We start from the raw sequence: 22,204 nt of genomic DNA on the forward strand, positions 1-22,204 counted from the left end.
GCCACCTATGTTTGGAGGCTCTTGAGACAATTTCGCATCTTTGTCGGGACTATCCTTTCTCAAGCCTGAAACGTGGTTAATGTTGTCGAAAGGATGCCCACTTGGAGACCCCCTGACCTTGGTAACTCTATCAACCGGTGGTGGGATGACTTTCTCGCAACCAACTCAGACACAAGGCATTGGAGCGCAACGGCAATTTGATTTACTCGCTTTGGAACATTTGGAAGGAGTGAAACTTTAGGGTCTTCACTGGAAGGAGGATGGCGTACCGCGAGGTGGCTCATAGGTCGACTAGTCCGCATGTCGTATTGAGGGGTTTTCTACTGCTTACCTCATCTCAAAAAAGCCTCGTGTAAACATTTGTAACACCTTCTATTCTTCTATATGAAAGGCAGTGTCCATGCCGATTTCTCGAAGAAAAAACTATGGAAGTTTCCCTACCACTTCCTGGATGCAATTTTATCTGTCCAGATTCCAGGGGAGCCTTGGGGCATATAGCAAAGCACATATCAACCCAGAAGACATACACTGTTGATGACAACAAGTTTCTGGTCCAAGGGCCTAAAATGATTTAAGGATTGGGTTCTGTTTCTGCTGAAATAGAACAGGGGAAGGACACCTGATTTTCTCGCTGAAAACAACCAGATGGTAATTTGATTGTGTTGGCTATCACATATTCACTAGTATTGATTGTGTTTTTGTGAAAACATCCGAAAATGTAGTTGGTAGGACTAGGGTTCCTACCGGTGCGGCTACGCAGGTTATAGGGACAAGGTGGAGGAGGACGAGGGCTGGAGTGGGCGCGCCGGCGAGTGGGCGCCGTCGCGGCTAGGGTTTAGGTGCGACGTCAGTTGGCTGGTGCCGGCTAGGGTTCCGGCTTCTCAGGGAGCCGGGCAACAGAAGATGATAATATCTTTATTGCTTAATTCTCAAAGAGTCTTACAACCTATATTTATAACCTAAATAACTTGCATAAGAATTAATCCTAAGATAACTTGTGGGCCAAGCCCCTAACTAATGCCGGTGGGCCTCCTCCGGTTATAAGCTAAACCTGTCATAACATCTCTCCCCGCCTGCGCAAACAACTCATCCTCGAGCTGAAAGTCTGGATAGTGTTGGCGGAAGTCATCACGCTGCTCCCAAGTAGCCTCCTCCTTCGGAAGACCCGCCCACTGGACCAAGACGAACCACACCCCGCGACGAAGCTGCGCCTGCAACACCTTCTCTGGCTCCGGAAGAAGACGGCCATCGGCGGTCGGAGGAAGCGCCGGAGGGCCGGCCGGTGGCTCGCCGCGGAAAGGCTTAAGCAGCCCCACATGGAAGACGTCGTGGATGCGAGCGCCGGCTGGAAGCTGAAGACGATAGGCCACCTGCCCGATGCGCTCCAGGATGACGAAGGGCCCGGCGTAGTGAGGGTCGAGCTTGCGCTTCGCGCGCGGGTCTAGTGATTGCGTGGAGCGATGAAGAAGACGCAGCCACACCCAATCTCCCACCGCGTACTCCGCCTCGCGATGGTGGTCGTCGTCGTAGTGCTTGGCCAGCTGCTGGGCCTGAAGGAGACGCTGACGAACCTCAGCAAGCATCTCGTCACGGGTGCGGATAAGATCGGCCACAACCTCCGTCCGAGCCGTCGCCGGGTCCACCGACACGATAGGCGGGGGTGGCCGGCCATAGACCACCTCAAACGGCGTAGCACGCAGGGTGGAGTGGAATGAGGTGTTGTAGCAGTACTCCGCCCAAGAGAACCAATCCACCCAAGCTCGAGGTCGATCACCTGTAACACAACGTAAGTACATGGCAATGACCTTGTTAACCACCTCAGACTGGCCGTCCATCTGAGGGTGGAATGCCGTGCTCAAGCGGAGCTTGACGCCCGCCATCCTGAAGAGGTCGCGCCAGACAAGGGCTGAAGCAAGCCGGCCGGCCGCAGGGTCTCCGTCTTGTTGCGCTGGCATATCTGACAAGACCGAAACCAATCGCGGACCAGGGCTCGATCGCCAGGGATGTAGAAGTCGGCGCGGAGACGATGGAGGGTTTTCTGCACACCCTCATGACCAGCTGAGTGGGCGAGCAGCAACACCTGGTGACGGAGATCATCATGCGCCGGAACAAAGATCCGGCGCCCATGGAGGAGCAGTCCGTTGGAGAAGCGCCACGGCTCCTCTAGGTCACCGGCCGCCAGCTGCTGTTGAAGAAGGACGACGTCGGCGGCGGTCACGGTCGCCTGGCGAATGTCGGTGCAGAGGCCGAAAGTCGGCCCGGAGCGGATGCACAGGGTCGCCCCCTCGGAATCGCCGGCGGAGGGCACGAGGTCGGAGTTGCGATGGGACAGCGCATCGGCCACGGTGTTAAGGCGACCCGACCGATACTCAATGGAGAAGTCGAAGCCGAAGAGCTTGCTGATCCACTGGTGCTGAGGCACGGTCGACAACCATTGGTCCAGCAAGAACTTGAGGTTGTAATGGTCCGTGCGAATGTGGAACGACCGCCCCCACAAGTAAGGCCGCCAATGGCGAACGTCCTGCACCAAGCCAATGAGCTCCCGCTCGTATGTCGCCAGCTTAAGATGGCGCGGGGCGAAAGGCCGGCTGAAGAAGGCGAGGGCCCCATCGCCCTGATGCAACACTGCGCCGAAGCCCGCACCCGAGGCGTCACAGTCCACCACAAATGGGCGGTCAAAGTCGGGCATCTGGAGAACAGGGCCTGTCGTGAGGGCCCCCTTGAGGGCCTCGAAGGTCGTCGTCGCCTCGTCGTCCCAGGCGAAGGCGTCGCGGCGTAGTAACCGCGTGAGGGGCGTCGCGATGAGCCCGAACTCCCGGATAAACTTCCGATAGTAGCCCGCGAGGCTGAGGAACCCGCGAAGAGCCCGCGGTGAGTGAGGCGTCGGCCATGCGGCGACGGCTGCCGCCTTGTCGGCGTCCATAGCCACCCCATCGGCCGAGATGACGTAGCCGAGGTAGGCGACGGAAGGCGTCCCGAACGAGCATTTCGAGCGCTGAAGATGGAGTTGGTGCGCCTGAAGCTCGTTGAAGACGATGGCGACGTGCTGGAGGTGCTCGGCCCATGTGGCACTGTAGATAAGAATGTCATCAAAGAAAACAAGCACAAACTGCCGTAAGTAGGGTCGGAGGACGTCGTTCATTAGGGCCTGAAAGGTTGCCGGGGCGTTGGCGAGGCCGAAGGGCATCACCAAGAACTCGAAGTGGCCATGATGAGTGCGAAATGCCGTCTTGGCGATGTCGTCCGGATGCATGCGCACCTGATGGTAGCCTGGCCGGAGATCGAGTTTGGTGAAGAAGCGCGCCCCATGGAGCTCATCCAGGAGCTCGTCGGCCACCGGTATAGGGAACTTGTCCTTGAGTGTAAGCGCGTTCAGGGCGCGGTAGTCGATACAGAAGCGCCACGTGACGTCCGCCTTGCGGACGAGAAGCACCGGCGCGGTGAAGGGTGACGTGGATATCCGGATAATGCCGGCGGCCAACATAAGTGCACACTGGTGCTCCAACTCATCCTTCTGCAGCTGAGGGTAGCGGTAGAGCCGAACCGCCACCGGGGTGGAGCCCGGCAAGAGGTGGATCCGATGGTCGTACACCCGGGCGGGAGGAAGGCCCCGCGGCTCATCAAAGATGACGTGGTGTTGCTGCAGAAGGGAATCCAGGAGGGGGTGGGCGGCCTCCGCGGACGCGGTGGCCAGCTGGAGCTGTGGCGCGGCGGCCGCGGCGCCCCCAAGGTCGTCCCACCGGATACGGCGGTCCATCCGCCAGAACGTCATCGTCAGCGCGTCGAAGTCCCAAAGGATGGGACCGAGGGTCCATAGAAAATCCACGCCAATGATGAAGTCGAAGCAGCCCAGGTCGATCCCGACACAGGTAATGGAGAAGTGTTTGCCGTCGATGGAGATGGGTACGTCGCGTGCTAGCCCATGACACTGAGGCGATCGTTGTTCGCCACGGTGACCCGAAGGCGCTCCCCGCCCGTCGACGGAAGTGCGAGACGACGCATGGACGCCGTGGGCAGGAAGTTATGGGTGGAGCCGGTATCCACCAAAGCCACGAGCCGCTCGCCCTGGATGATCACCGGCAACAGCATGGTCCGCTCGTTACGGATGCCGGCGAGGGCGTGGAGGGAGACGACGAAGGCCGTCACTGTGGGGTCCGCGGGGGTGTCCGCAGCCGCCGCAGGTGGCGGGGTTTCGTCGATCGAGGCGTCCTCCTCGGTGTAGTCGACCGTCTCCAAGTAGAAGAGTCGCGGATAGACATGGGTCGGCGTATAGGGCTTATCGCAGTTAAAGCAGAGGCCTTGGCGCCGCCGCTCCATCTGCTCCGCCGGAGAAAGGCGACGGAAGGGCCGCGTCGTCGCTGGGGGTGCAGGCGCGGCCTGAGGTGGGCGGCCGGGCGCCGGGCCTGGATGTGTGGTCGGGCGGCCTCCCCACGATGGCGCGGCAGGCTGCATGGCCTGGGCCCGACTCTCGAAGGCGCGGGCATAGTACATGGCCTGCTGGAGATCCTGAGGTCCGCGGAGCTCCACGTCCACGCGGATGTGGTCCGAAAGGCTACCGACGAAGAGGTCGGCCGCTGCTAGGCCGTAACGCCCGTCACGTGGCAGGCTAGGGCCTGAAAACGGTCGGCGAAGTCCTGCACCATGGAGGTGAAGGGAAGGCGACCGAGCTCCGCCAGGCGGCTCCCGTGAACCGGAGGCCCGAAGCGAAGGAGGCAGAGCTCGCGGAAACGCTCCCAAGCAGGCATGGCACCCTCGTCCTGCTCGAGGGTGTAATACCAGGTCTGGGCCGTGCCACGGAGGTGGTAAGACGCGAGCCACGTCCGCTCCGACGCGAGGGTGCGCTGCCCGCGAAAGAACTGGTCATACTGGTTGAGCCAGTTAAGGGGATTCTTTGTGCCGTCATAGGTGGCGAAGTCGAGTTTGGCGAACCGCGGCGGTGTCTGCTGCGGCCCGCCGTGCCGAGCAGGCTCAGAGGCTCGAAACAGTGAAGCGGGGGGTGCCTGATCGGAGTAGTCCGGGTACTAGCTGGCGGGGCCGGATGGCCCGCCGAACTGCGGGAACGGAGCCGGCTCGACCGGAGTCGTGGTGTAGACCGGTGAAGGCGAAGACCCCGCCGCCCACACTGGCAGTGGGGACGGGGACGGGGGAAACCAGACCTGATGGATCGGTAACCCGGTAGTCAAGGCCGCGCCCGAGCTGTTCCCGGATGATGAGGGTGCGGAGAACGGCGATGGAAGCAGGCCCTGGGACGTCGTCTGCGGCGGCTACTGGACCGGCCCTGCAGTGGATGGCGACTGCTGCACCGGCCATGCGGTGGACGGCGGCTGCTGCAACCAGGATGCGACCGAGGCTGCCGGCGGCAAGGGCCAGAGGGGCGCCGCGGAGGGCGCTAGCACGGGCGCCAATCCCGCCTGGATCGGCCAGAACGGGGACCCGCTGTACGCGGGCGCGCCCTGGTACGACCCTGGTGGTGGCGCAAAGGGGCCCGCCCCGCCCCCGTACTGCGGCTGCTGCTGTAGGAGAAGGCCAGGGGCAGCGATCGGGGCCGACGGCAGGTGAGTGTAGGCCCCGGCCCCATATTGCTGTTGGAGCTGAAGACCGTGGACGGCGGTGACGAGGTGATGCAGCGTGGCGGCGAGTTGCTCCGGAGACAAGGTGGCCACCGGCGGTGGTGCAGATGCGCCCGGGGACGGCGGTGCAGGCGGCGCCGAGGTGGAGACGGGACTCGCCAGCGAGGTCCCGGCGGATGTGGTCGGCACGGTGATGATCGGCGCCGTCGTCATGGGCGCGGTGGTACCAACGGGCAGCGGCGGCTCTGGTGGCGGCAGCGACATGATCGCAACGTGGTCTCTGATTACCAAATTGATAGGACTAGGGTTCCTACCGGTGCGACTACGCAGGTTATAGGGACAAGGTGGAGGAGGACGAGGGCTGGAGTGGGCGCGCCGGCGAGTGGGCGCCGTCGCGGCTAGGGTTTAGGTGCGGCGGCGGTTGGCTGGTGGCGGCTAGGGTTCCGACTCCTCAGGGAGCCGGGCAACAGAAGATGATAATATCTTTATTGCTTAATTCTCAAAGAGTCTTACAACCTATATTTATAACCTAAATAACTTGCATAAGAATTAATCCTAAGATAACTTGTGGGCCAAGCCCCTAACTAATGCCCGGTGGGCCTCCTCCGGTTATAAGCTAAACCGGTGATAACAGTAGTATAAAAACAATCTCATAATATGTATACATGTGTTAGTGTTTGAAAAGAATACATACTCAATTTTTTGTATACAAATTGTAATGGTGGGCCAAATCACACCGAACTCCAATCTGGAGTGAAAAGAATACTCCAAAATAGTCACCTAGTAGGTGAGCTTGTTGCTGTACTAAACCTTCGAACCACCAACTTAAGGCCTCCTGTACTACCTGATCATTCCTGATCTACTTCACTGTACCCTTTTGACCATTTGGGGGAACTCTGTGGAAACCTGATTTTATATCCTTTTGCCAGACCCTTGTATTATCAGTCTGCATAGAGCAGCAAAATTATGATCATCAGAAAGCATTTTAGGGACAAAACAAAAAATTAATATAATACATAGATACAATGCACTAGCAAATTCAAAATTACACAGGAAGCGAATGATCAACAAAGTGTAGCATCTATCCGGGGCAATAAAATGCATAACAGAACTTGGGACACAGGAAAATTGCAGAGAGGGTGAGCACATGGACACCTTTTTATCCTACTCACTTGCACATTGCCAGCTAAACCATATGATGATTCGGCTCATTGAAAAGTACACTTTAAGCTGGAGACAGATCCCAAAGCAACTGAAAACAACCGAAGGTTTTTCTGATAATTGGCTCATGAGTCCTGAGAGGGCGAATAGCAAAAATGCGATACTGCATTTCAGTTGTGCAGCGAAACAAGATTGCTCTAAGAGCAAGTGCATTCCATCCCCTGATAGGCTGATGTAGTTAACTACCAGAGAGGTAGGTACTTATTCTGCAGCTATAAAGCAAGATGCACACAGGTGCTATCTCACATATCCTGATTGAGAGTATCAAACAGTTTCAGTGGCCATAAGGCATAGGAACCAAGATTGGCGCCTGGATGCCGGAAACAGGGCAATAACTTGCCTGCTGCAAGGAGGATTGGCACTGGCCTGAGGATATTAGGGCAGCATGTGCTAACTACTCCCTCCGTTCGGAATTACTTGTTTCGGATATGGATGTATCTAGAATTAAAATACGTATAGATACATCCATTTCTGCGACAAGTAATTCCGAACAGAGGGAGTAGTATTTATGCTAATTCATGCGATGGGGGTGACCGTGGCTCAATCCCCCCACCCTAATGTGCTGCCAACTACTTGGGACATTTTCTTTATTCGCAAAATAGCTTTGCAGCATTATGCTAAACACGAAATTCATCAGGTCCTAACAAAGGCCTCACGTACAAGCAAATGGGGGCATAGACATTTGACTCATTTATGAATGCATTCGTCCAACAGATAGGCCAAAAGCATTGTGATCGGATTCAGAAAGGCGCAGGTACTAATATTCTGCATCGGAACCGTATGGTCTTATCGACGATTTCTCCAGGGACGCGTGACGAAGTTGGCGACAGGATCGGGATCGAGGAGAGGGGAAGGGCTGGCACTCGGCAGGAACCTTACCGAGGTGAGCCGGGGAGGTGGAGGCGGCGGAGAGCCAGAGCACGAGGGCGCAGAGCAGCAGCAACAGCGGGATGCAGTGCACGGCGCGCCCCAGCGCCCGGGTCCGCGCCGCCTCCCGCCGGCCCGCCGCCGACTGCGGGTCGAACGTCGGGAGCGCCGTGCCGTCGCCGCGGTGGCCCGACGAGGACGCGTCGCCGCCCTCCGACACGCGCGCCCCGCTCGACGACCGCCGCATCTCTCCCTCGGCCGCGCAACGAGGATGAGGACGGGGTGGCTGCGGGTGGCCGCCGCGCGGGGGGTGGCTCGGAGGCGGAGGCGCGCCGCTGTGACGGGGTGTTGTGGTGCCGTGTCGGCGTTGGGCGGGCGGATTCGCACTTCTGCGGTGTGGTTGGTGGTGGTTGGAATCGGATTTTGACCAGGTTGGTACGCTTCCCTCCACTACGACTCCCTCCACGAGCGTGACGCTCCACCGCTCCTCCCAGACTGTCAGCATTTTTCTACGACCTCGTCGACTTTATTTTAGAAGAAGCGACAACTAAAAGCAATTTTTCTACTCCCTTCATTCTAAAATGAGTGTCTCAAATTTGGTACGACATTACAAAATTGAAACATTTAGTTTGGGACGGGGTAGTATTAAAAAATAGCTAACCCTAAAAAACACCTATGACTGATATTCATTAAAGAAAAGAGCAACAAGTATAAAGAAAATCAACTAACATAAAATGACCTTTAAAAATACACGGATAACCTTTATCGCCCTCCAGCCGGCCGGGGGGGGGGGGGGGGGGATAAATATCTTGTGGTTGGCAAGCTTTTATCGAGAGATATCTTGGTCTGCCAATTGCGGTTGGCAAGATATGAGCAGAAATTTGATCATATAGTAGAAAGGACTTAAGGTAAAATGTAGTGTTGGTCAGAGAGGACTTTAGCTTGTGTAGGGCGGTGGATCTTGTTGAAATCGGTTATTCGGGCCATCCCCACTTCCATTATGAGTTGTTTCCAATTGACAAAGAAAGTTTGCAGGCAATTAACATCGTGCATGGGGAAATTTTCATGGAGCACCTCCATTGACAATCGGCCTCTCCATTGGTTGTCATGGGATAAGCTAGCTGCACCCAAGGTGAAGGGCAGGATGGGGTTCCAGGATTTTGAACAATTTAATTTGGTGCTGCTCTCCAAGCACGTTTGGCGGCTGATGACACATCCGGACTCAACCATGTTTCGCAGTTTTCAAAGGGAAATATTTCCCTTCTTGTGATTTTTTTCCAAGCCCAGGCTCCACAGTTGTAGTTCGCAACTTGGAAAGCTATCATATTCGGACTTGCTGCTTTGGAGAAAGACCTGGTCAAGTTGGTCGGTAGTGGAGATTCAATCTTGATTTGGCAGGACTACTGGATTCCTATCACATCCACCCTCAAACCTATGGGGCGTTAGGGATTGATCCGCTGGAAAAAGTCTCACATCTGATCCATTCTCACTTAGGTTCTTGGGATGTGGAGGTGATTTGTCGCAACTTTCTTGCCCTGGATCTCGAAGCAATTCTGTACATACCGTTAAGGTCATCAGGCGGTAAAGATTTCTTTGCTTGGGATCTCTAGAAAGGTCAAGTGTTTATACTGTGGAAACGACATGCCGTGCTCTCGTGACCCATAACAAGTGATCAACTCTAGGGGAAGGGACAATAGCGGAACCTTCAATGATAGGCACTTATGGACCGCTTTATGGAAGCTCAAAGTTGTCCCGAGAGTTCGGGTCTTTTGGTGGCGGACTCTCTGAGGTATACTTCCAGACTATGCCACGCTGCAACATCGCCATATGAGAAGTATTGCTGATCAGGATCTCTGCAAGGCTACAAATGAAAATCTACAGCATGCACTTATGTTCAGCTCTCACGCCAAGCAATATTGGGCGGCTGCTTGGGACATTCTAAACCTGAAGCACCCTCGTCTACGCCGAATACATGGGTTAAGGACATAGTGCTGGATAAACACATCTCTGTTCAGGACAGATGCAAGCTGGTTACAGTCATGCATGCTACATGGTCAACGCGTAACCGTTGGACTCATGATCAAGATTCATATGACCCTGCCCAAGCGGTGAAGGTCGTCTGGGGTGATTTTCTTGTAATATGCCTTGATCCAACCGCAACATTCCAGATGGTCATTGTTGTAGACCACTGGACGTGGACTTGGTAAAGATTAATACTAACGGTGCCATCAGCATTGATGCCCAGCTTGGAGGAGGAGGTGGTGTCACCAGATCCCACATGTCCTTCTTTGGGACAGGGAGTAAGCCCTTCACTGGGGTGATTGACCAATTCATTGTTGGAGCAATGGCTATGCGAGAAGGTACCATCTTTGCACAGCTCTAGGGCTTCGCACATGTGGTGATGGAAGTGGATTGTTTATAGGTTGGTTGCAAACCTCTGGTCTTCACATCATAATTCGAGACAGATTATGGCGCACATCTTAGATGAAACAGGGGAAAAGCCGTCAAGTTTTGTTTCGTTCTCGGTTAGGCATGTCCCAAGGGATGCTAATATTTCAGTGGTCCTCTGTGCCAAGGATGCTTGTAACCTCTCGGTTTCAGAGTGTTGGCTCTAGGAGTGCCTTTCTTTTCTTGTAAGTAGCCTCAAAGGAGATTGTAGCGGGATTCTCTGAATCAATAAACCTCCCCAAGTTCACAGAAAGAAAAGACGATGGTCACTATTGTGATTGTAGTCGTTCAGTCGTATTACAATGTTACTAGGGTTAGGGTTATATCCTACTCTCTTCATTCACAAATATAAAATGTTTTGAATATTTCAATATATACTACATATGGACTGAAAATGAGTGAATAAACACATTAAACGTGTCTATATATATATATATGTATATATATATATATATAGGGTCGCGCTATTCGTCACCCTGAGTGAGGAATAGTTATTCTTCACCTCCTCTATTTTACCATGAATGCACCGTAATTTTACGTTCCGTAAGTTTTGTCTTATTTCCAACGTAAAAAGAGACCGTAAGAAAATATATAATCGTCATAAAAAATATTTTATCTTATGTAAAATTACAAATATAAAAACATAGTGTAAAATATGCATAAACTGCAAATTTTCTTGCCTTATGACCTATATTTTTATTTTCTTATGCCAAATTTTACGTAGTGAATCAAAATAGAAATGTAACTATTTGAATTCCAAACGTAATTTAATTATGTAATGATCGTAAGATTACCTCGGATGAAGAATAACTTATTCTGCACCCTGGGTGATGAATAGTATATATATATATATATATATATATATATATATATATATTCGTTGGTGTTGGGATCTGGTCCCTGCTCTTACCCCATTTGCTTTTTTCTGGTTTTATTCATTTTATGTTCTTTTCCTCTTATAGCCAAGGGTTGGACCACACCACATGCAATAGGAGGGACCATGCAGGCACTAGGCTGCCATTATGGCAGTCCACAGGACAGGACCACCGTCTCGAGAAGCAACACGGTGGATGGAGAACTGTTTGGGGAAGGTTCAAACCTTTATTAGTTCGTGGGGCGATTTTTTTACTACCGGGTTGGTATTTGTGCCATTCAGCTGCTACCGTGGAGCTATTGCAGCCCACAGTCCATATTTGACCCAGCCGCTGCGCTCGCCACAACGCCATTAGTATAAGCCATGGGCTGGCTCGTTACAGGAGGAAGCTGACTTAGAACGAGAAAGATCAAAAATGTTTTTTTTGCTGGAAAGGAGTTGAGATGGGTTTTTTTTGCTGGAAATGGGGGGTTTCCTCTGTGCACTTCATCGCTTCTAGTTTTTTGAGAATCTTCTGTGTATGGTCGTGCAAACTTTGACGGTACACGCCGATTCTCCTCCGTCGTCACGTTTTCATTAGCGAGTCGTGCACCGCGACGCCATGGAGTTATACTCCCCTCATTCCCATTACGTTACGTGTATAACATGTTTGCACGAGCGTAGAGAAGAAGGTCTGGTTATTATAGCATAATTGGTGGGGTATTCGATTATAATAGCATAATCGGTAGTATCTCACGTTAGCTGCCTCCAGCGGATCACGGTAACTTTGGCTGCCTCCAGCGGATCACATTAACAGAAAAATTAGAACATCTTATATTTGTAAACGGAGCGAGTATTTATATGTAGTGATTCTAGTTCGTGGTGCAGTCGAGTATTTGGCTTTGTTGATTGGACTAAATTTATCGAATAATCCTATTTGATAACCTTGACTAATCCAGGAAAAAATACCGAATAATCCACATTTGTTGGATATTACCGATACTGTATCCGCTACCATATCCACTGGATATCCAATTATCAAATTTGTGAAAATGCATACATTGTCTTTAAAATGGACACGGATGTGGAGTCAGAACCGAAATTATTTATCATCCTATCCCAGCCACACAGCTAGCTACAATGGCCCGAGTAACCCTCGGAATAGTTTGGACTGAAACTTTAATTTCAGTTTGGTTTCTCTATTGGATTGTGTTTGGTTAGTTTAAATGGCTGAGAATCTAAAACAATCTGGTGTAGTTTGGATTATGTCAACTACTGGATTGGACTGGTTTGGTCTGGACACAGACGATTTGGTCTCAAACCGTTTCAATCTGTGGACAGAATTCAGTTTCTCGACTAAATAGTACAAGACGGCCATCTTCCAGTTCGCTTCACACAATACACACGCACGTATTTAACTCAATTCAGTCCATCCATCAATGGCGTGCATGGAGGCATTGAGCATGAGTGGTCTGTCCGTGATTCCGATGCAGTACGTGCGGTCTGAAGATGTCGTCGACGTGGCTGGTTTCGACGCCACCAACCCGGACTCTCCCTTCAATGTCACCTGCGTGTCCGACGTGCCCGCGGCTGCGTCATGCATGTGGCCGGCCGTGGCATCCCGGCGGACCTCATCGACGCGCTGCTCCCCGCCGGCTCCGGCTGCGGACAACGCACGCTCGCCGGGCACTCGCCCGTGTACGTCCATGTCAACAAAAGCTTACGAGTGCACATCAGCGTGCTCGCGCCTTGGCTCCTCGCATCCTCTCCCTCGGATGGGTGGGCAAGCACGTCGATCCTCACGAGCATGGGTAGCGCGAGCACGCCCGCTTCTTGTGTCCACGGTTTCAGACCGCAAATTCAGTCCAAAAACGAAATATAATTTGGATGGGTTTGGTTAGAAAACGTACATAGTTTGGTTTGGTCTGGATAATGATAGTGAAATTTTGGATTGGATTGGTTTGGATGGAAGAGATAGAGTCGTATGGTTTGGGTTGGCTTCAGTTTGGTTTTGAAACTATTACCAGGTTTAGGCCCGAGGGCCTAAATATTATTCGGCCCATGAAAGAATACAATGATCCAGCTCAGCCTACTCAGCAGGGCCTATTTGTCTCAAAAAAAATAAATCATCAGGGCCTATTTGCCTATTTGGATTTCAGACAATAAACCCACGGAGAGGGTTAGAAGACGGCGAAATATCCGCAACGAGCTCGTGGAAATGGCGACGACGGTGGTGCCGCTCGCCGCGGCCATGGCCGCCGCTCCAAGGTCTCGCCTCCGGGGCGCCCCAGACCTCTCCCCGTTCCTCGGGATCCGCCCGCTCCTCTGCCGCTCTCCGCGCGGCGTCGCCTGCGCCCTTCGCCGACCTTCCAAGTACAAGGTACTTCGCCTCACAAGCAGCTCCATCTCCCCACCGTTTTGCGGTTGGTGCGTAGTTATGTGGCAGGAAGGATTAGGTTGGGAGTAGTTAGGCACACTTGGGAGCAATTTAGATGGCGATACACCTGTCGGGAATTGATGAGACCTTGTTTATGTAAAAGCCTAGCCGTGTGGATAACCTTGTGGTGATTGATGAACTGTATATACTCCCAGCGTTGGGGGATTTGAATGACAGTAATTGTCGTGGCATTTGTTGTACAGGCTGTGTGGCAACTATAGGGGGGGTTTGTTATGTGGCCATAATTAACAAAATCTTCTGTATTCCAGAATAAAATTAAGAACGAGGTGGTGGTAGCAGAGGATGACATTGATGGCGGTGACGAGAACGACGACGACGACGAGGGTGGGTTGGAAGCGCTTTTCAAGCAGCTGGAAGAAGATCTGAAGAACGACGATTTGTCTGTCGAGGATGATGATGATGATGAAATATCAGAGGAAGACATGGCCAGGTTTGAACAGGTATTGGCAGAAGCCATTGGAGATGTCGATGTTGCTGATGAATCTGCAGTAGATTTGGTGTCAGGCTCCGAAGTTGCTGGTAATGATGAGGCAGCAGATCCAGTCGAACGGCCAGAGCTCAAAAGCTGGCAGCTCCGGAGATTGGCTCGTGCAATGCAAATCGGTCGGCGTAAAACTAGTGTAAGCAGATAAATATCCGCTTGAGTTTCGTTTCAGTTTCAGTTTTTAAATCAGCACCATTTCTCTTACTTTGAAAGGGCTCCTTGACATACATATGTAATTCAAAACTGATTTCCACCCTTGTGCCTTGAATTGATTTCCTTGCAGATAAAGAATCTTGCAGGGGAGCTTGGCCTGGATAGGGGTTTGGTCATTGAATTGCTCCGCAATCCGCCTCCAGAACTTCTACTTATGTCTGATTCTTTGCCTGATGAAGCACCCTCTAAACCTGAAACTAAGGAAATAGAGCCCTCTCCAGTAGCTGATGAGGTTGTAGTTGATGAGATTGATGCCACTGAAGCCAATCCACAGATGGACCTCCCGGTTCATGTCATGAGCACAGAATGGTCTGCGCAGAAAAGGCTGAAAAAGGCGCAACTGGAAACACTGGAAAAAGTTTACTTCAAATCCAAACGCCCCACTGTAAGTATTTTTTACGTGAAGACCACGTTCACTATATATTTTCTATTGCTTAAATTCCCAGCTTGGTTTTTGTAAATGTATCATCACTTACTTTGCTGTTGCATTATTACAGAATACTATGATCAGTAGCATAGTTCAAGTTACAAGCCTTCCACGAAAGACCATTATTAAGTGGTTTGAGGATAGAAGGGAGCAAGATGGTGTACCAGACCGTCGCGCCGCATACATGAGATCCCTATCTGAGACGGTGGCTAGTTGATAACTTCAGATAAGCTTGTGTTATAGTGTTCTCTTTTAGGTCTGAACTACGTAGGAATTTGTAAATTCAAACTGTGAAATGCAACCAGTTTCATAAGGCCAACACGGCGTATCTTTTATTGCTTGCTCTGAGATCGGCCAATGTGACAGGTACAACTCCCAACTGTCATCATCCCATTATTATTGGCTTCACTATGGACCACCATTTTGTCTATTCATTTCAGTGGCAGTTAGTTCATGGTCAGTTGACCGGACACCAATTTTCCTTACGGTAAGGACCATGGATCCTTTCACTTTCTTGTTGATGAATTTCCTGGTGTGGAAGCCTGGCATTTCACATGACCCATGTCCTAGCCCGGTTTACTTGGGACAAGTGGACAGTAATTTTTCTGGTTATGTTACCCACTTGATGCAAGACTTTCAACAGTATTAGACTATTAGGTACTCTGGTGTGGTGCTTTAATATAAAGTTTTCTGACATTGAATGCCACATGTTTGAAGAAGGTCCTGACAGCGTAGCTAACACCTGCGCATTGGCAGCGTGAAGTACGGAGTATTTGATTTTTCACATTATGAGCTGAATCTCTGCAATCTTGGTAGGCTAATTTTAACGAACTACCAGGTAGATCAAGTACATGCATCTTTGCACCTACTATAATCAAGTACATGCATTTTGGGCTTTGGACTGATGAGTCAGTTCAGCTGTCCTCACTCTTCACTGGTCATGGGGTCATCACAGGCTCAGATGGTAGGCATTATTGTCCGTGGTACAGACAACTAAGTGTATGCACCGAGCGCACCTCTTGACACTTCTTTAGAACTATTACCTCCGTTCAGAATTATAAGATGTTTTGGATATTTCAATATGGACTACATACGGACTGAAATGAGCGAACAAACACACTAAAATGCGTCTATATAATTCGGAACGGGGGGAGTATATTTTTACACCTTTAACAGAAAAATCCAGGACTTCAGATTTAGCTTCACATACCCATAACTATCGGTGTTATTAATCCTTGCAAGTTGCAACTCTGATGAGTTATGTTCTGGAGTTTTCACCATTCATAGCAGATGTGCTTGGCATCAACGAGCACACACCATTCATATTTCATAGCAGCTGTGCTTGGTATCAGCGAGCACACGCCACATATTTATTGGCGTTGGGGCAGCTGGAGAAATCAAGTAGCCTATCACTCATCAGAAAGAAATCATGTGGAAAGAGAAAGAATGGGGAGGTAACAACTGGGGATAATGAGGATGGAAAGGAAGGAGAGCCTGGAGTTTATGTAATAGAGAAATGCTACCAGGGACAAAGACATGAGCGGATAGCCGGATATAGGGGTGAAAGAAATTGGAAGAAAAATGTTGGCAGTCTGTATCATCTATTCTTAGATGATATAGCCAGTGGATTGTACACATCTCTTTATTGACAATCTTCCGGCCACCTTCCACTCTACCCAGCGTAATGATGATTGGTTGTTCGCTGATGCTGACTGGAGCCGAAATACAATTGCATTTTCCCTTGGCTGGCTTTGCTTTCTCTTGGGCCCTCTGCACTTCTTATTCAGACGCACCGTTTCTTCATCGACAGAGTTATGGTGGCGATCGCCGTCCATATGAAAGGTAAGATTCCTGCTACACTATTTTCTCTGCTATGTTCATCATCTTTATTATGCCGACGCATATCATACATACACCATAAACCTCTTTGTGGATCCTCTTGTGTTGACACATCACTTGCACTTCACATCAGATCAGGGCCAACTAGTGCATCCATTTGCGCAGGTCGCTCTCTGCGAATTATCTTGGCCCTGTAGTGGGTTTGGTGATGCTTACCGGTTGCTCATGGGCACAGTTGGGCTCTCTTCCCTCCACATGCCCGTGATGGAAAAGTATTACCGGCGCATGTGGATCAGAATAGTAGTTTAATCTGACAGCTCTTGTCCTGTTTTAACTGAACGTAGACTAATCTCTCCATAGGTTTGTTAGTAGTAGTAGTAGGTTATGGGAGGAGACAGGCCCTGGTAGCCCTCAGTGCCACCGGCTGTTGACTGCTCTCCTGTCTGTACGTTAATGGCCGTCCCTTTCCCTTCACATATATACATACGCACAGGAGGCCTGGGAAGGCAAAGCACCAACCTCAGGAGACACATCCTCCTTGCCTCTTGTGTTCTCTTCTCCATAGCTTGCAGATAAGCAAAGCTTGTCCGTTGCGCGGGGAGGGGAGGTGGACAGGTGCGGATGGAAGGGTTGCAGAGATCGTCCTCGACTTTCAGACGGTCCGGCTCGTCGGGCCTGGTGTGGGACGAGCGGTTCCTGACCGAGGGCGCCGAGGCGCAGGCCGCCAGCGAGGGCGGCGCCGATGACGCCCAGCCGGAGATGCGGCGCTCCCGGAGCACCGGCGGCGTCGGGATGATGCTGCGCCGGGGCGGCGACGACAAGAAGCAGCAGCAGCAGAAAAAGAAGGAGCAACAAGGCCAGAAGAAGAAGGACGAGGAGCGCGATCCCCAGGTGTTCCGGACCAAGGAGGTGGCCCCGGACGTGGACCCGCCGTCGCCGAGGGTGTCCGGCTGCATCCTCTGCGCCATCTTCGGGGGCTCCGGCTCCGGCTCCGGCTCCAGCCCCGCGGCGCGCCGAGGCCGCGCCAAGCCGAAGAGGAAGCAACGGCCGGCGGCGTGAAGCTTGATCGGGCCATGGTGGGTGCCATGCGAGCTGTGTTTATACTGGAGTGATGATGATGGTATACTACTGATATTGGTTGGTTTGTATTGTACTCCGCTCTGCGTTACCGCGTAGCTAGTAGTCCATACGTGTCAGGTTAGTTCCTCTTTTTTGGGTCAGTTTCTGGATTCAGATCCGTGAGCTGAGCAGCTGCTGTTGAGATCTGTGGTGTTCTCTCTTGATCTGGTGCATGGCCTTTCCCCTCTGGAGCCGCTGGGCGTTGGTTGCTTGATTGGTTGCATGTGAGTGTGAGGTGTTGCTACTGTTGCTGCCGTGTTGCATGTATGGAGTTGCAACCATAAACAATCGATTGGGCGGCAAAACATTTGGGCGTGGGGCATGTGTGTTCATGCTGCCCAAGCTATGGCGAATTTCCTCGTCCTTGCTTTGGAATCTTTTCTTTTGTATTACCTCCATCGCAAATGATTTGTTCAGACACGGATATATCTGACACTAAAACATGCCTAAATACATCGGTACATAGACAAATCTAAAACAAATAATTCTAGACGACGGGAGTAGCAAATAACACGCAAGAGCTTATTTCCTATTTGGGGAAGTTTTTGACTCACCAGAAGTAAACATCTTGATATGAAGTCTATTTTTACTTTGTGCTAGACCAAAAAGAGTTCTGCACCTCTTCCTTTTTCATAGCCCAAACTGGCAGAAACATGAATCATGGCGAGAGAGAAAAGTTGGAACGGCGTGCCTCCTCCTAGCACGAAAAGAAGAATCAAGAAGGCTCGATCCGATTCATAATTGCGCGTGGCAGGGGCAAGACAGGCACATGAAGGTCCCAAGTAACAGCCAGCAGAAAATAGAAACATCACATGGGCCGGCCACATGATGATCTCCTCCGTTTCATGACCCTGTCCCCGGGTCCCGTCCCGTCTGCTCGCCGAGTTGGACGTGGACCGCCGTCCGTTCCGGCCACCCGCGCCGACACCGACATGCCGCATTCCTCTTCTCAGGCCTTGGATCCATGCAGCCGACACCGCCGTATCTGTAGCATGGCGACTGGCGACGTTTTCTCCGATGTACGCACGCGAGTTTCTACTGTGCTGTGTATATATCTATGTCGTACTTTCTCCGTAAAAAAATATAAAAGCATTTAGATTACTAAAAGAGAGGGAGTACTTAGGAATTTAAAAATGAAAAAAATAGCGAGCTTATGCTAGGTCGATAACATAATTTTGACCTTGCCAAGAACAAAAGTCTTTGTTGGGTTGGTGAACATTTGGTGGGTATTCGATCTCGAGCTTTTTTTCATTTGCTGGTCATACAACCGATGCTGGTCCTTAGATGGTTTGGTCGTTCAGCTGTGACGACGTTTATGGTCAACGCGTGCATGCGATTCGTTAATGGTCAAAAAAATTATCTGTTTGACCACCAATTGTTCCCAGCCGTTGTCCACACTTTTCCCTTTAAACACACATGTTTGGACGACCGTGATGTAAAGATCGATTGTGGTATGAACCGGTCACTTAATTTGGTTCAAACCTACCAACTAGATTGATTATTATGGAGTAGTGCTACTAAAATGTTATGTTATATATGGGGCACTTTCGAGCTGTATGGAGTACTTACTAGTCCGGCATGACAGCGCAAGTTTTTGTTAGTATTATTAGGACATCTTTAACGGCAACCCATAAATTTTCTCTCGTATATGTTCACGGACACGGATGCGAGAGGCTGGCCGCTTACATTCAACCCGCATTTTAACTAGAGAAAATTCCTTATTTGACACCATCTTAAAATCTGCTTCTTTATTTGACACTGGAAAAAATTTCTTCCCTATTTGACACAAGTTCTAAATTTTATTTCCTATATGACATTTCCGTTCATTTTGAGACTAAATGACACCTGAAAAGACTCTTTTACCCCTCATGTGGTATGTGTGTGGGGGGCAATAGCGCACACACGCAGCACCAGTGTGAGGGCAGGAGCACACACGCGACAACACATACACATGCACCAACACACACGCAACAACACACACGTGCACACACGCACACACACGCAGCAACACACATGCACGCGCGCACACACACGCAACGACACGCATGCACACGCGCGCGCACACGCAGCAACACACACGCAGCACACACACACGCAGGCAGCACATATGACCCAGTATACTCGTTGATACTGCATCTTTTTTCTGGTACGTCAATAGCATGAAGAGCAAAGGATATCACCTAAACAACATTAACCCATTGATTCCGACTTACGTCGAGATGCTCCACCAACTAGCTGCTGCCACCACCGACACCAAACTAGATCTACCATGGGGCGAGTAGATCAAGTCGCTTCCGCAACAACATATAAGGCAGGAAACCATAAAGAAGGTCGAGGCTTCGAACACCAACACGGCCAAAACCGAGCACCACGACCAAACATACATTTCTGAGGCAACCATCCCGACTTCTAGCCACTCCAAAGAGCATGGGCAAACTACCATCATCACCCTCCAAAGTTGTGACCCTGACATGTGTTGCAAGCTACATCCCTGCACGACATGAGCGTCAAAAGGCACCACAACACAAAATAACTATTTGTGGTCCATAGCCACCGCACTAGAATACAGAGTCCTTGCCCCAACATAAATCCAAAATGACCACCTCACCACACATGTGGCACAAAATTGTCAACCAAGTCATGGAAACCGTAGCCCCTTCTCATAGAGCTATCGTTGTACCGCCTTCGATGCTCACCACCTGGCTTTCATCATCACATTGACTCATCGCCCCGACTTTCGCTAACACCCTAGAAAAGGCCAGCCTTGTGTGGCAACCACACTAATGGAAAGGTGTCTAGGTCATTTGAACACGTGAGGGGTGGGTGAGGGGGTGAGGGGCCTCCTATTCTTCGCTTATAGTGAAGGACTAGAGGCTAACACGCGCTTCGCCGCGCCGTTCTTCACTAGTGGGATTAATTCTTTTATATCTAGTAGTGTCACGGTCGGTTGTTTTGTTTGGATTTTATCAATGTTGTCTTGTGTTTTAATTACAGTATGAAGGTGTTTTTTCATTTGTATATCGTGTCGGGTTTTTGTTCGAGACAATATTTCCTAAAGGAGAATGGAGTTTTTTGGAGTGTCGTTGTGGTGTATTTACACATGTCGGTCTCGGTGCCAGTTGGTGGTGGTCGTTTGAGCCTCTTGAGAGGTCCTATCCACGCTAAAATCATGGAATTTCTGCTATAACACGCACATGGATCGGCCCACGAGCTCTCGCTCGCTTAGTTTGACTCCCCATTCCTCTAAGTCGGTTAGCTTTTTTCCGCTCACCCCACTGCTCGCTCAGAAAAATGGACTATTTAAAAAAGGTTAGTTTCATTAAAATATGTTCAAGGATTTTTCAAAAATATGTGAATTTACAAACCATGAATTGCATAAAATATTTATGAGTTTAAAATATATTCATGGATTAAAAACATTTGCAAATGAAACAAGTTTCAAATTTAAAAATTGTTCGCGAACTTTAAAAATACCCGTGAACTTAAAAATACACATGAATGTAATAAATATTAATGAAGCTAAAAATATAAATTTTTTAATGTTCGCAAATTTTAATAAGCGCTCATAATTAAAACATGTAAGAAAATAAAGAGAGAAGAGGAAATAAAACTAAGCAACAGACAACCTTACATGCAAGTCCTACAACGATCCCACAAACCCCGAAGCACCAGAGTGCTTCAAATCGTGGGATCTTGGTATCTCTATAGATATGAGCTATAACATGCAGTTGGGCTGTCTCAAGTAGCCCTTGGTTGCTCCTCCGGTGTTTCCACCTGCTCTATTTTAGTTTCGCTTTTGATGCTTTATGCCCTAAGTAAAAATGGCAGCTCCTAGCTCGAGGAAAAATAGACTACCATCTTTTGACACATTTGTTCGTGAATCAAAATATTGTTCACGGATTAAAAAATGTTAATGGATTTTTAATATTTACAAAATTAAAGAAAATATTCATAAAAATTGAAATATTAACACCTTATAAAATACTGAAAAATGAAAAATCCTTCTGAATTTAAAAAAGCATAATTTTTGAGAAATATTCACTGGTTCTTTTAATATGACTATTTAAAGATGTTCATGCATTTAGAAAAATGAAACCATACATTGGAAGAAAAAAAGACATAACAAACAGAACACCAACAAAAGCCGAACGAAAACCTATAAACAGAAAACCAAATAGGAAAAGAAAACAAAGACAAAAAGGCAGAAGAAAACCGAAAACCCTTCATATAAATAAACCAGGGAAAAAACAAAAGCTCAAACGCTTTTTTGTGGGGCAGCTCAAACCCAGTTGTACCGAAAGATTGAGAAAATAGCCCGAACTGGGCCGGTCCAACAGGGACGGGGTGCAGAATTTGTACGTGGGCAAGATACCGCTAAAAAAACGTGGGCAAGAGTAGGAAATTCCCACGGCTGTCAGAAAGAAAAACAGCAGGCAGATTCTATATTGTTAAGAAAAAGAAAAGGTTTGGAACAAAGTCATGATTCCGAGGAACCGAGGGGAATGGCGGCATGCGGTGCTTCGGAACGGAGAAGAAGCAATGCACGCAAAGTTTGCACATGCGCTGTTGTGGACTTTCCGGGGAAGAAAACAACTCGCTTTTCATTAGGCGACACATACACAAGAAAGGCTACGCAGGATTGACGTGCATGGGCATCACTTTATTGCACATATAGAAAAAACATATCTGCATGTTGTACAACAGT

General features: G+C 49.9%; 3 protein-coding genes across 3 annotated transcripts; 2 read left to right on the top strand and 1 right to left on the bottom strand.

Annotated features, from left to right (window-relative positions):
- Nucleotides 1-6,039: 6,039 nt before the first annotated feature.
- On the bottom strand, nucleotides 6,040-8,129 carry LOC125520600. The gene is made up of 2 exons (XM_048685555.1): nucleotides 7,671-8,129; nucleotides 6,040-6,516 (listed from the first exon to the last, which is right to left on the bottom strand). The coding sequence occupies exons 1-2, from the start codon at nucleotides 7,903-7,905 to the stop codon at nucleotides 6,512-6,514; spliced, it is 240 nt and encodes a 79-aa protein (XP_048541512.1). The 5' UTR covers nucleotides 7,906-8,129; the 3' UTR covers nucleotides 6,040-6,511.
- A 4,963-nt stretch (nucleotides 8,130-13,092) lies between these two features.
- LOC125518497 (protein OVEREXPRESSOR OF CATIONIC PEROXIDASE 3) lies at nucleotides 13,093-14,876 on the top strand. The gene is made up of 4 exons (XM_048683321.1): nucleotides 13,093-13,339; nucleotides 13,666-14,037; nucleotides 14,185-14,499; nucleotides 14,612-14,876. Exons 1-4 carry the CDS (start codon nucleotides 13,178-13,180, stop codon nucleotides 14,756-14,758), a joined length of 996 nt encoding a protein of 331 aa, XP_048539278.1. The 5' UTR covers nucleotides 13,093-13,177; the 3' UTR covers nucleotides 14,759-14,876.
- Nucleotides 14,877-16,799: 1,923 nt separating this feature from the next.
- LOC125518498 (MAPK kinase substrate protein At1g80180-like) lies at nucleotides 16,800-17,686 on the top strand. Its single transcript, XM_048683322.1, has one exon. It carries the CDS (start codon nucleotides 17,002-17,004, stop codon nucleotides 17,437-17,439), a length of 438 nt encoding a protein of 145 aa, XP_048539279.1. The 5' UTR covers nucleotides 16,800-17,001; the 3' UTR covers nucleotides 17,440-17,686.
- Nucleotides 17,687-22,204: the final 4,518 nt, after the last annotated feature.

Source organism: Triticum urartu, chromosome 7, assembly GCF_003073215.2.
Source record: "Triticum urartu cultivar G1812 chromosome 7, Tu2.1, whole genome shotgun sequence".
Classification (NCBI taxonomy): domain Eukaryota; kingdom Viridiplantae; phylum Streptophyta; class Magnoliopsida; order Poales; family Poaceae; genus Triticum; species Triticum urartu.

Excerpts from the sequence above, each read along its gene's own strand:
- LOC125520600 (XM_048685555.1), bottom strand. The coding sequence starts at position 7,905 with ATGCGGCGGTCGTCGAGCGGGGCGCGCGTGTCGGAGGGCGGCGACGCG.
- LOC125518497 (XM_048683321.1), top strand. The coding sequence starts at position 13,178 with ATGGCGACGACGGTGGTGCCGCTCGCCGCGGCCATGGCCGCCGCTCCA. Across the intron at positions 13,340-13,665 it reads GCCGACCTTCCAAGTACAAG|AATAAAATTAAGAACGAGGT; the intron begins GTACTTCGCCTC and ends TCTGTATTCCAG. Across the intron at positions 14,038-14,184 it reads TCGGTCGGCGTAAAACTAGT|ATAAAGAATCTTGCAGGGGA; the intron begins GTAAGCAGATAA and ends ATTTCCTTGCAG.
- LOC125518498 (XM_048683322.1), top strand. The coding sequence starts at position 17,002 with ATGGAAGGGTTGCAGAGATCGTCCTCGACTTTCAGACGGTCCGGCTCG.